The 13,141-nt window shown below is 45.0% G+C and overlaps 1 protein-coding gene across 1 annotated transcript; it reads left to right on the forward strand.

The window, feature by feature from the left end:
* Window positions 1–711: 711 nt before the first annotated feature.
* Window positions 712–8,693, forward strand: SET (SET nuclear proto-oncogene). Its single transcript, XM_059828799.1, has 8 exons — window positions 712–939; window positions 2,374–2,431; window positions 3,458–3,600; window positions 4,311–4,414; window positions 4,588–4,701; window positions 6,240–6,410; window positions 6,505–6,651; window positions 7,653–8,693. The coding sequence occupies exons 1-8, from the start codon at window positions 867–869 to the stop codon at window positions 7,674–7,676; spliced, it is 834 nt and encodes a 277-aa protein (XP_059684782.1). The 5' UTR covers window positions 712–866; the 3' UTR covers window positions 7,677–8,693.
* Window positions 8,694–13,141: the final 4,448 nt, after the last annotated feature.

The following is a 13,141-nucleotide window of genomic DNA, read 5'->3' on the forward strand; positions in this document are numbered from 1 at the left end:
CTGGGGGATCCCGGCCACCCCCACGCGAGGAGAGCGATCGCCCCTGTCACTGACCGCGTCTCCACACAGGGCGGGGACAGCCGTGAGGGGACGCGCGAGCCTCGAGCGCGGCACCCACCGTGAGGGCGCGCGGCCACGTGCTCCAGGCAACGGCCGCGGCGCGCGCACGCATGCGCGCCCCCACCCCCCGCGCACACCTGCGCGCGCCACCGCCCTACTCCCCCCCCCGCCCCCCCCCCCCCGCCCTTCTCCCGCCTCTCGCGCCGTCCTCTGTGTCTCCGCGCCGAGGCCCGCCCCCCGCTCCCTCCGAGGGCGCAAGGCGCGGCCAATGGGCGCCCGGCGTGGGGCGGCCGGCGGGGGCGGGGCTGGTGAGCAGCCTATCTGCGGCTGCGCGCGGGCCGCCCGCGGCGAGGAGGCGGGGCCGGCGCCTGCGCAGAACAGTGCGCTCGCCCTCTCTCGAGGAGGGGAGTAGAACGCGTCTGCGCGTTCTGACGCCCGCTGCCTAGCACTCGGGAGGAGAGCTTGGTGCGTCTGCGCGCTGTAGCCGTCGTCCCCCCAGTGCCCCGGAGGGGGGGTTGCTGCGCCTGCGCGCCGCGCTGCCCGCCCCTCGCCAGCAGCAGCAGGAGGAGGCGGCGGTGGTGGTGATTCTGGCTGTGGGGAGCGTGAGGCAGTGCGAGCGCCGCTGCCGCCCCCTGTTATCCGGGAGCCCCAGGTCCGGGCGGAGGAGGCGGGAGCGCCCCGGCGGCGGAGGGAGCCAGAGCGGCGGTGGCAGCAGCAGTAGCAGGAGGAGTCTGTGCCCGGCCCCCCCCTCCGCTCAGTCCCGTTACAGCCCCCCTCCCTCCGCGCTCCGCTCCGCAGCCACCAACATGTCGGCGCCGGCGGCCAAAGTCAGTAAGAAGGAGCTGAACTCCAACCACGATGGGGCCGACGAGACCTCAGGTGAGGCCGCGCCGGGGGCGGGAAGGGAATGGCGGCAGCCGCCGCGGCCTCCGCCTCGCACCGCGCCGCACCGACCGCCATTTTCCCCAGCCACACGGGCCGCGGCCGGGCCGGAGGCGGGAAGAGCGCGGGGTCGGCCGGGCGGATGTGCAGGCCCCAGCAGCAGCAGGAGGAGGCCATGTTAGCGCCCTTTTGTCTCCGCTCCCCGGCCCGGCCTCCTTCCCCACGGGCGCAGGCGGGGCCGGGCGGGGGGCGCTGCGGCCTTGGCGGAGCAGCGGGACCCCCCCCCGCCCCCCCCCCTCCCGGAGCAGCATCCGCGGAGCCTCATTGTGCTCCGCCGCCGCCATGATGCTTCGCCGCCTCTTGGTCTCGGCGCCGCCGCGGCCGCGTGGTGCTGCCCCGCCGCGCGGGGATGGAGCGGCGCCGGCTGCGCCGCCGCTGCCGGGGCCTGTCCGCCCGGGGAGCCACGCGGTACTCGGGCGGCGCGGCGATGGAGCCGCCCGCGCCGTCCCCACGTGCGATCGCGGCAGCTCCGGGATTTTTAAAGGTCGCCGCGCCGTGGCTTTCCTGCCGGCGGCCGCCGCCGCGGGAAGGGCGCAGCGCTCTCCTTCCTCCTTCCATCAAGTCCGCCGTTGCGCCCCGCGGTGCTGCGCCCGCTGCGAGCTCCGGTCACACACGTGCTTTCCGTACCCGGCCGCTCCTCCGTCGTGGGGAGGAGGCAGCGCATCCACCCGCGCAGCTGGGGAGCGGGGAGAGCTGTCCCCTAACGCGGGCTGAGCCGTGCGGGAAACTTACGGGGGAGGAGTGAGCGCGCTGCGCTGCTCCAGCGACTTCCCGCTGCCGTTCATTCATCTCCCAGCGCGATAGGTAAACAGTCCTCCTGTAACCGAGACCTTCGCCAGACTGTGTCGAGGGGAAGTTCCGATTAGAGAACATCTGCCAGACGGCGACTTTTAAGTCTTTTTTGCTTGTAGCCATGCTTTCGAGCGTTCTTTTTTGGTTTTTGGAAGGTGGCGCGTTCCCAGTTACGCTATATCTATTGCTATTTCTGTCCTCTCTAAACTACTTAACGTTCCTTCAGATGTGTTGGTCTTAGCAGATACGGCTTACAATTTTTTAATTAAATTGTTATTAATCTGTCATGATTGACTTACCATTTAAGTTGACTTGTAAAACTGTGTAGGGGAATGTGAGCTGTGATTTCTAGGGGTAAACTTGCTTTGAGTGTCGTTTCATCCAACTTTTTTGCACTTCAGCCATAGTACACCCTGGAAGTAGCTGAAGCTTTAAGGCCTAGTAACACTTAGGACATTTAGAAGTACACAGATATTTCTATTAAAGTAGATGACTAGAAAAAGTCGTAAGTGAAAACCCCAGGTGATTTGTCAGACTTGAGAATGAAGGGATTTTGATGCCTTTTCATTTGTTTTTCAGAAAAAGAGCAACAGGAAGCAATTGAACACATTGATGAAGTACAGAATGAAATAGACAGGTAAATGTTAATAAACTTTTAAAATGTTTTGGCAGAAATTAAAATGTAACTTTCAAAACCAAAAATATTTAGTAAGTAAGCACTCAGTTGTAGTTCTCCCTCTCTTTAAACTCCACCAAGATATACTTGTGTTCTGACTTGATTAGATGTAAGCAGTATTTGTGTATGATAAAAAAATTGGAGAAGTATCCTTGTTTCTTGTTTAATTGTGTATAATTAAAAAGGTAGAACTTGAGTTTAAAATTCTAAATTGTGATGGTTTTGATAATAGAAATTTACTTTTTTTTTTCAAGTTAATGTGTATGCTATTTTGCAAAAGTATTTTCATGTTTGTCAGTGGAACCAAAAACTTGGTTGAGAAGTTAGCTTTTATTATACATAACTTTTTAAATATATTCATGTGCTTGTAGAGTAATATGTAGAAAGTGTCACTGAAACATTAGTTTAATATGCCAAAACTCTGGCTTCTAAGTCAGTATTTGCTTGGATCTTCTCTCCATGCACACTGTCCTACAAAGACTGCAGGTGCTATTGAGGTTCTGCCCGTGTGAAGCTGTTGCAGTATCAGGGCTCTGCCTTTTTACAAAACCCATTAAATGTCACGTCTAGATTTTACTTGTGTGGGGTGCAAAATTGCTTTGCTGTAGCTTGCTTGCCTGCCCAATAGTTATAAAGAGCAGGTGCTAGTGTTACGTGTTATCCATCTTCAGGTCTTTTGCAAACAAAATGTTTAAGAGGTAAGATACTACTTTGCTTTGCATAAATAAGGGTCCATCCCTCATGTAATGCTGCAAAACATACAATGTGTTAAGAACGTTTCATTAAGATCAGTGAGATTGCTTCTGGTAGTGTGTTTCTTAATAGTGGTTACAGGTTTGGGCCTCAGTTTCTTGTCTGAAAGACCTTACTTGTTGAATATGGCAGACTAGTCTAATCAGACCCATCCAGTTTTTAGCTAACTACTGATGATGCGTCTTGAAATTTCAGTTTGCTTTCCTGTGGTTAACGTGGCTCTTTCTGTTACAGACTGAATGAACAAGCCAGTGAGGAAATTTTGAAAGTAGAACAGAAATACAACAAACTCCGCCAACCATTCTTCCAGAAGAGGTCAGAATTGATCGCCAAAATACCGAATTTCTGGGTAACAACATTTGTCAACCACCCACAAGGTATATTCTTAATAGCCCTCTTTTTTTTTTTTCCCCCCCTGTAAATTCAGTGTTTGCTTGCGTGTTATGTGCGTGGCTTGCAGCTCTGAGGGTTTTCTAGAATTGTTGCTGGGCATACCTTTAAACAGAAGCCTGCTTCATATGCAAACGCTTCCTTTTTGTCCTAGAGTGCATTTTATAAGCTTTTTATTTCTTGCACTTGTTGACCAAAGGAACATCTTGTTCACTAAAACCCCATGGTGGTTTTATTTCTGCATTTTAAATTACAAGTTTCCCACTTTTTTCAGTTAATTGGGTCCTTTAAAGAAAAAAAAAAGGATTCTAGTTTGTTTGGTTTTTTTAATTGGAGGTGAGCTCCTTAGGACTCTGGACAATAAACTGTTTCTACAAAACAAGTTTGTAGACTGCTTTGGGCAAACTACATGCGTGAAAATCTGTTTCAGAGAGAAGGGTGGATGTATGCAGATAGCTTTTCCTGCTTTTTATCATTGAACTACAACAAGCAAATGCAATGTTTTCACCTCAGCAGATGCAAATCACACAAATGCTAATAGTCTGTTGGCTGGTAACTTGAAAAAAATGGGCCACAAGAAGTTGGCTTGGACAGATGTGTTGCTTTTCAAACCTTACTTACTATCAATTTCCTGTATTTCACCTGCATGGTATGTGTTTCATGCTTTGTTAATGAGAGATTCCTAATTCTGTCTTAGTATCTGCACTGCTGGGAGAAGAAGATGAGGAAGCGCTGCATTATTTGACCAGAGTTGAGGTGACAGAATTTGAAGACATCAAATCAGGTTACAGAATAGATTTTGTAAGTACTTTAAATAATTCCTTCACTTGTGATTTTTCTGGGTTCTTTTAATGTAATTGCATATTGGGTTGTAGTTTGTAACTTAATCTCTTCAGTTATCAATTTAGTACCAGGTTTGACGTGACACATGTTTAAATTATGTGGGTTCTAACTCTTTGCTTTCAACTCTGCAGTATTTTGATGAGAATCCATACTTTGAAAATAAAGTTCTCTCCAAAGAGTTTCACCTCAATGAAAGTGGAGACCCATCTTCAAAATCAACTGAGATCAAATGGAAATCTGGGAAGGTATGTATCTGTGCATCTGGGAGAGATGATTGCTGCCTTGTGTGATACCATCATTTTTATGATGTTCCTTTCCATTGACGCTGCCTTGTCTTCCCTTCCCCTCTCAATCCCCTTTCCACTTCTGTACATACATAGCTCATGCCTATCTTGCCGGGTTCAGAATACGCTTTTACATCTGTAGTGAATTCTCTTGCTCATATGAGCACCGCCATTAAAACAGTGAAAGTACAAGTATGACCAGATAGAGAGATTAACAACTGCATTAATGCTTGTCTCTCTTTGGCATGGATCTAGACTCAGTGGTTTGTTGTTTTCTTAAGATAACTATTAAATAAGGAATTCCGAGGACAGCAGGGTTTTGGGGGGTCAGATAGGGGTGTATGAATTTTTTTTCCTCTTTATTTCCTCAACTTCATTTCCAGACACTACATCTTTGTAGAAGCTGCAGCCCCACAATAATGTGGGCATGTCTTTCATCCAGACAGTATTCAAACATAATTTGCTGTAGTTAGTTTCTGTAAAAGTTGGGAACGCTTTCATATTATCCTGAAGATTTTGAAATGAGTTTTTAAAAGTAGAATTGAGGGTTGCAGTTAAGTCACTGCTTGTTTTGTCACCCTCAGACTGAGAAGAAAACTTAATCTTTTTTCATTTAGAACTAGAACTTTTCCTCTTGTACAAGTTACAGTCCAGTACAAACTAACCGAATGATCTTTACAATATACCACAAATCCAATGTGAATTTCCATACTGTTCTTCATTAAACAGTCTAAACCTGTAAATGTTGTGATTCTATGAAGAAAACAAATACTAAAGTTTGGAATTACGATATGATCAAAGAAAGAATAGCAGATAGTAATTTTCTTTTCAGACTTAGCAAACAGATTGTTGCAAACTTATTAAACTTCTGGGGTAAGGTGGTAGATGTAGGACTCATGTATGTTCTTGTGACTGTATGTTTTAGCAGTTAGTGTATTTTTTCTCACTTCCTACAAAGAATGGCCTGAAGACTTCAAAGTGGGAAATCTTAGTATAAGAAGGCTAGGCAGTACTTTATCTCAAGTTAGAGACACTTAGAGGTGTGGAGACTGAGTGTTTCTTAAATTGTGCATATGTAGTAGTCGTAGCATTTAGCTACTATTACAGCTACTCTGAGTAGCGTTTAGCTATTGTGAGATCTTTCAAGTTCAGTATGTCATTAAACACTTGTCATGCTTATGCTTCCCTAGGATAGGGAAGCATAAATCAAATGCAAGATCCTGTGAATTTTCAGTATTTCAGTGGAGGTCATTAAAAGAAACAGGTGGTTTTACTGTTTTCTCACATTCATGAGAAATGCAGGTGGCTGAGTGGTATATTTTTCTGTGAGTCATTTGGGTTCCAAATGTTTCTTAAAGACTTCTTCCTGAAAGAGGGAGTAGTAAGTGACTTCTTGTGGTTGTTTAGACAAGTAAATTTCTAAATAGTGCTTACTTAAATATTTTTAAAAGGCCTTGTAAAGACCACTTCTTCAGGGAGCTTCTTAACTTTCTTTTCAGGATCTGACAAAACGTTCAAGCCAGACACAGAACAAAGCCAGTAGGAAGAGGCAGCATGAAGAGCCAGAAAGTTTCTTTACCTGGTTCACTGACCACTCCGATGCAGGGGCTGATGAACTAGGAGAAGTCATCAAGGATGACATCTGGCCAAATCCATTACAGTACTACTTGGTAAGTATAGCACTGAGTTGTTGATCCATACCCGTAATAGCACTGTGAAAGTGAATTTGATCAGTGTAGTTAATGTTGCATATGTGTTTTTAAGGTTCCTGATATGGATGACGAAGAAGGGGAGGGAGAGGAGGATGATGATGATGATGAAGAGGAAGAAGGATTGGAGGATATTGACGAAGAAGGAGATGAAGATGAGGGGGAGGAAGATGAAGATGATGATGAGGGAGAGGAAGGAGAGGTGAGTAATCTTACCCCTTACAACTTCCATCTCTGGTGTATGAGAATCAGAGAAAATTTATAAGAGGGGATCTTGTGAGAATACTGAGCCATTGTTACAAAGGTAAAATAGGTCTTTTCTATATGATCACTGACAAGGTGTTCGGAGGGGAGAAGCAGAAGTGTTATTACCTTAACTTGTGGAGTGGTTTCAGTGTAGTAATAAGTATGTTTGTGTATATGAGAGACAGTGCAAATTAATAGTTTTAGTAAATTTGTAAGGGAAGTGCTCTAGAACTAGGATAGTAGCATAACAGAATTCTTTCTTAAGCATTGATAGAATGTTCACTGATTTACTTGTAAATAGCTTTTGTTGATGCATCCAGTTCTGTCATCCTTCCACCTGTTGGTTTGTTTCTGCTTATGGCCAGCTTAGCGAAGACTCTGTTGGGTTCAGGATTTAGAAATTTCCTTTAGTAGCAAGTGGGATTACAAGGACTGCAGTCAGGGTGTTGGTAACTTAGAAGTTTAGAAAGTCTTCGTTTCTCGTAATTGGGCGTGGTGTGTGAACTTCAGCAGCAAAAAATTACTTGTATTGGGATAGGAGGGCTGTTGTGGGCACCAGACTACTGAGCTGTATTATGTAACCTAGAATTTAGCATCTGAAAGTTGAAGCATTTTACTCCTCAGAGTTTAAAACGAGGGGAAAAAAGATGACCCCTTCACATTCTAAATGTTAAAGTTATGTCAATGTTTGTAGTGATTCTAAGTCACGGTAGTTTTTCAAACCTGATGGTTTTTTTCATTGGGACATCCAGGTATTAACTGATTTCTATGTAGATAGGTACTCACGGCAAGTGTTACCCCTCCTTCGTGAAGAGGGAAAGAGAGATAGTCATACAGCATGCTATGAGTAACTATAGTCTGTAGGGTAGTAAAACATTCTGGTTATTGCATTTGAAAGTTCGTGCTGTCCAAAGTTTAGTGATCAGATTTTTTTAATTGTTGCTTGTCTTTCAACAGGAGGATGAAGGAGAAGATGACTAATTGAACACTGATGGATTCCAAACCCCCTTTTTACCTTTTTAATTTTTCTCCAGTCCCTGGGAGCAAGTTGCTGTCTTTTTTTTCTTGTGCTCAGTCGCCTTGTTCTCTTGAGGTCTCTTTTTCTCTCCTCTACACCATGGTTCACAATTTATTTTGGGGGAAATACCTTGAGCAGAATACAGTGGAAAAGAATCTACCAGTTTCTGTTTCAAGTTCATTTTTATCCCTTTCTGTCTCAAAACAAAAACTGTTTATGGAATCAACACACCATGTTCTGTGGGAAAAAAGAAAACCTTCTGCTCCCTTCACTCTGCTGGAAGCTGAAGAGTGCTAGGCCCCTGTGTAGTAGTGCATAGAATCTAGCTTTTTTCCTTCTTTCTCTGTATATTGGGCTCAGAGATTACACTGTGTCTCTATGTGAATATGGACAGTTAGCATTTACCAACATGTATCTGTCTACTTTCTCTTGTTTAAAAAAAAGAAAAAACTAAAAAAAAAAAAATAAAATGGGGTTATAGAAGGTCAGCCGGGGTGGGTTTCAGATGTTTGGGTGGGTTAAGTGGGCATTTTGACAACATGGCTTCTTCTCCTTTGGCATGTTTAATTGTGATGTTTAACAAACATCCTTGCAGTTTAAGATGACACTTTTAAAATAAAATCTTCTCCTAATGATGACTTTGAGCCCTGCCACTTGATGGAGAATCAGCAGAACCTGTAGGATCTTATTTGGAATTGACATTCTCTATTGTAATTTTGTTCTTGTTTATTTTTAAATTCTTTTTTTTTTTGTTTCACTGGAAAGGAAAGAAAGATGCTCAGTTTTAAACGTTAAAGTGTACAAGTTGCTTTGTTACAATAAAACTAAATGTGTACACAAAGGGACTGGTTGGTCTTCACTGAAAGAAACAGTTTTAATATCCTGTTTTGAACTTGCTTGTAGTTTCTTGGCATTTTTGGGGGCGTTTGGTCAGTATTTATGTAGGGCAATGCAACCTTGTGGTTGTGTGGACTGATAATCATCAGTTCAGATAGTTTCCACTATTTCATTTGGTAGTTACTACCACACATTCAGTTTCTGGAATTACCTAACTCTGTAAGACAGGGCAGTAGGTGTATATGCCTTGTGTGAAGACAGAGGTTTATAGTCATGTTTTGCAAAAAGAAAAATCACTTGATTCTTAGATTTTTTTTTTTTGTAAAGTAGTAACTTGCAGTACTGTATCTCCAGTAAATCAGTTTTCATGAAAATAACATGCAAGCTCAGAATAAAAAGACCAAGGGGTCTTATAATTAAGATTTGGGTGTTTTTGTAAGTCTTTTCAGTTGAAAATAAACCTTAAGCGCAAGCTAATTTTTGGGCTATTTCAAAGAGCAAGATTCTTAGCAAAGCTTATGTATAAAAAGTTGCTACTTCACTGCTTTCTTTCCTTGGTAGCAGCATGTATATATGCTTTAGATATACTGTACTCTTTTCCATTTTAAGAGACTGCATTTGAGTAGCTTGTAACAATTTCACATAGAGGTTGTTGGTACTGGTATTCCACAAAGTGTAATGAAAGTTGTTTTAACATGCTGTGCTTTTGAAATATTTAAAAAAATGTTGTATCAGCTAATCTAAAATTCAAATGGCTAGTTCTCTTTGGATGTGTAGAAAAGACTGTCTTCTGGGAAGACTTGCTGTTATATTCTCTGATTCCTTTTCCTCACAGAATTTGCTGTAGTCAAATTCAGCTTTTTTTGATGCTTAAGAATACACTCAGCAGAACAAGATTAATCTCTATTTGAGACATGCCCAAATAACCTGTGTGGGGGAAACATTCTTTAAGTGTCTGGTCCAGCTTAGATTCAATCCAGTTATCAGAGACAATACAACGTCCAGTCTGCATGTGATCAATGCAAAAATAAGGCAACCATTTACTTTATTCCATCTCAACAAAAGCTTCTGCCCTGATCCTGCTTGCAGAGCAAAGTAAAATGTTAATTAGTAATGGTTTCTTACCATCTAGAGAGAGAAGGAGCAAAACCTACTAAGTGTATAATTTTTAGATTCTTTTTCATTTGATTCCTTTTTGTTGTAAGATGGAAAACCGCTTCCTGTTGTGGCAGAGGGTCGATGTGCTATTACTTGCGCTGATGCCTCGTTACTTAATTTTTATGTAGTCCTAATTGATTGTAGTTCTTCGAGGAAAATAATTTTTTCCTGGTCTTTAATGCTTTAGGAAAAATACTGTGCCATTGTTGTTACACCCCTGTTGGTTATTAGCAGAAAACCTATAAAAACTGTTTTGAAAGTAATCAAAGCTTCAGGTTCTGTAAAGTCAAACATGAACAAGAAATGAGAAGTCTGGATAAGGAAATGCTACTTCTGAGATTTTTCTTGCACATTCTTTAGGATTTTACAGGGTGCCAAAACACTCTTGCTACTGTACTGATAATACTGAATTTCCTGTGAAACTTAAGGGTTTACTCCTGGCAATGGCTAAAGAGTAAACTATCATGCTAAAAGAATAAACCATATTTGTTAAGTGTAATCTTAATTTTTTTTTTTCCTAGCAATGGAAATGAGTAGGGATTAATACATCTGTCTGCAACACTGAAGAAATACTACAGATGGCCATCGTGTGCTCTGACTGTTCACTTAATGTCTAATTTGGCTGAATATATGTAATGGGTGTCCATTTTAACTTGATCTAATTTGTATATGCGTATAAAGAGCATTTAAAGGTGGATATCCACCTTGGATAAGAATGGGAGATTCATTCTTATTAAACATGTCTGTATCTCATTAATTCCCCATGGCTGCTTGAGCTCCTCACATCCAGTTAATCCTGCCGAGTGAAATTTGTCACAGGTGGAAGCTGAATTCAGGCTTTGTGGCCTGAATTTCCAGGGTTGCAATAACAGTTGGTGGCATTTTAATAAAGGTGAAGGTGCTGTGCTGGGGCTGTATGACTTAAATGACTCAAAGGTTATTTTTATTTTAAGTTTGAAGTTTAATTGCTATAAAATGGAATCTTTTGTCTGTAATTTCTAGTGCCAAAGGAAAGCAAATACATCCGTGTGTGTAAATACAGTTAGAAAGGTTTGGGGTTTTTTTTAAACAGATTATGTGTGCTTATTCATACTTGTCAACATAGTTTTTGTCCCTGTAAACAAGCATTATCTGAATCGATTTCTCAGTCATTTATGCCATTCATTTGAATCTGTAAGCCTCTCTTTGTACCACACTCTAAAACAGGTGCGTAATGATAGTACTTTGTTTATTGGATACTGTTCCTGAATTTTGAAGCAATGCTTTTTTTTTTTAAAGAGACTGAAATCAATGAAATAATTTCTCTGATGTACCTTCACGATATCCTTCTGTTTGAAGGAATTAAAGTACATTGAACTGTTACTTGATGTTACCATTTCTAAGAGTCTTTTTCAAAAGAATCAGTTATTAGTCCCAAACTCGGCATCGTCTTTCATGGGTGAGGTTGATAGTACTTGCTTCTCTTTTACGGATATCAGGTGCCCAGTGCGATAAGAGTGACAGGAGGTCACAAGTGACTCTGGAACAAGATGTTTGTTTCCTCCCCCGAACAGATTTATGCTTAATCTCTTGCCCTCCCTCTCCTGGATTAAAAATGGAAACTTCTAAGACTTTCCTCTTGATCATCACCTCTGGGTGAATGTACTCTAGTGGAGGGAGTCCTGTAAGACAGAACTCCCCGTGCCTGCTAAGCAGCCTTAGCTGCTTTGCACAGCAGAGCCGGTGGGGCTCCTATGATCCCCTGGGCACAGCCGTGCCCGCTGGGGCCGGCTCCCCAAGGCTCCGTGCCGCCCGGGAGCTGTGGCAGCCTCGCTGCTACCAGGCGGATTTCTGCAACACTCGACACGGGCTGTAGCAGAGCTCCCTCTGGGTGTTCCTGCGTGCTGACCCGGGAGGGGTATTCCCTGGCCGGGAAGGAGCGTAAAACGGGAGAGTTGACCGAGGTGAAAGGCGGAGGGCTCTGGGAAGCGAGGGCATCCTTCCCCCACGCTTCTCCCCCCGACTTTTAGCGCTCGCATAACCGCCGGCAAAACGGTGAGCGGCTTTCCCGGAGCCGTAATTCGCCTACAAGCCGGTGCCGCACACGTCCCTTCTCGGGTTTAGCAGAGGACAGGGGCTGCCGGTTCAACGGCAGGGCATATGCCTCAACCCCCAGCACCCCCTCCGGGAGGCGCCCGAAAGAGACCACCCAGCTCGATCCCGAGACCGCCCCGACCCGCGGTTCGGAAACCGCGGCCCGCCTGCCCCCCGGGCCGGTCACAGGCTCCCCCTTCCCGGCGGTGATACCGCCTAGGCAGGAGCCGCACCTGGAGGGCTGGCCCGGGCCCGTCGTGCCCTGCGGGATCCTGGAAGGGCTGGACAGGCACGTCGTGCTCCCAGCTGTGACACTCATCTTCCCGTGGGACCGAGGTTGCCGGGTGGGCAGGAACTGCTGATTCCACACGCCGGTCCCCTCTGTCCGCAGGATTTGCAGGGGACAGTTGAACCATGCCCGTGGGATGGGCTGAGACCCCAGCTGGGATGCTGGGTAGCCAGGGACATCTCTGACCAGGGGGAAGGCAGAGGGCTGCAAAGCCAGAGCACGCACCCTCCATCACCCGCGCTCTGAGGGCCAGCCATTGACCAGCCCCATCCCTCCAGGCTGGGGAGTTCGTTCAGCCAGAAGGTCCTCGGCCAACTGCTCCAGTTCCCCAGGATCCCTGAACTGCCCCCCCCCCCCCCCCAGCCCTCCCCCTGCCTCACCTGGAGGGTAGGAGAGCTGAAGGAAAGAGGGGGAAGCCCCTGCGTGAACCCCAAGGGCAGCGTGGGCAAATCGACCTCAGCCCTACGGAGCACTCCCACCAAACCTCTCTCCAGCTGACCGAGCCAAACACAGTCCTGATCCCCATCTGCTGGGACAGGCTTTGTCCACTGAAGGTATGGTAGTGTCCCTGCTCCTCCGAAACTCAATCCACACCGACTAGTTTGACTTCCCCCTTGCCAGTATTTCCACTGAATGAACAATCTAATTAAAATAATTCCTTAAACGCTAAACAGAGTCTGGACCATGTTAGAAATAGCAACAGGTTCCAGAAAGGTTTATCTAATGCACTCTCTTTATTAACAACAGGAGCATGTTCAAAGGTTTTTACAGAAGTTTAAGGCTTTATTAATTCAACTCAGTTAATCTAGATTTAAATTTTACATTTTCTGGTGATTTCCTTTTACTAATTATTCAGTTGCAGATCATTTACAAAATGCTTATGCTAGAAAAAAACTATTCTAATTAAATAAAAGGAAAACACTTCTGTTTATTAGTATATTTCTAAATCTGTATGTGGAAATACTATCACCTCTGCACACCTTCTGACTCAAAGTTGTGCATTGCTCCAGGAGTGAAAAAGGGTATTAGTGCTGTAATAATACTACGCAACACTGCTGAGGAGAGTCTTAC

The sequence above is a fragment of the Gavia stellata genome, chromosome 24 (genome assembly GCF_030936135.1).
Source record: "Gavia stellata isolate bGavSte3 chromosome 24, bGavSte3.hap2, whole genome shotgun sequence".
Lineage (NCBI taxonomy): Eukaryota > Metazoa > Chordata > Aves > Gaviiformes > Gaviidae > Gavia > Gavia stellata.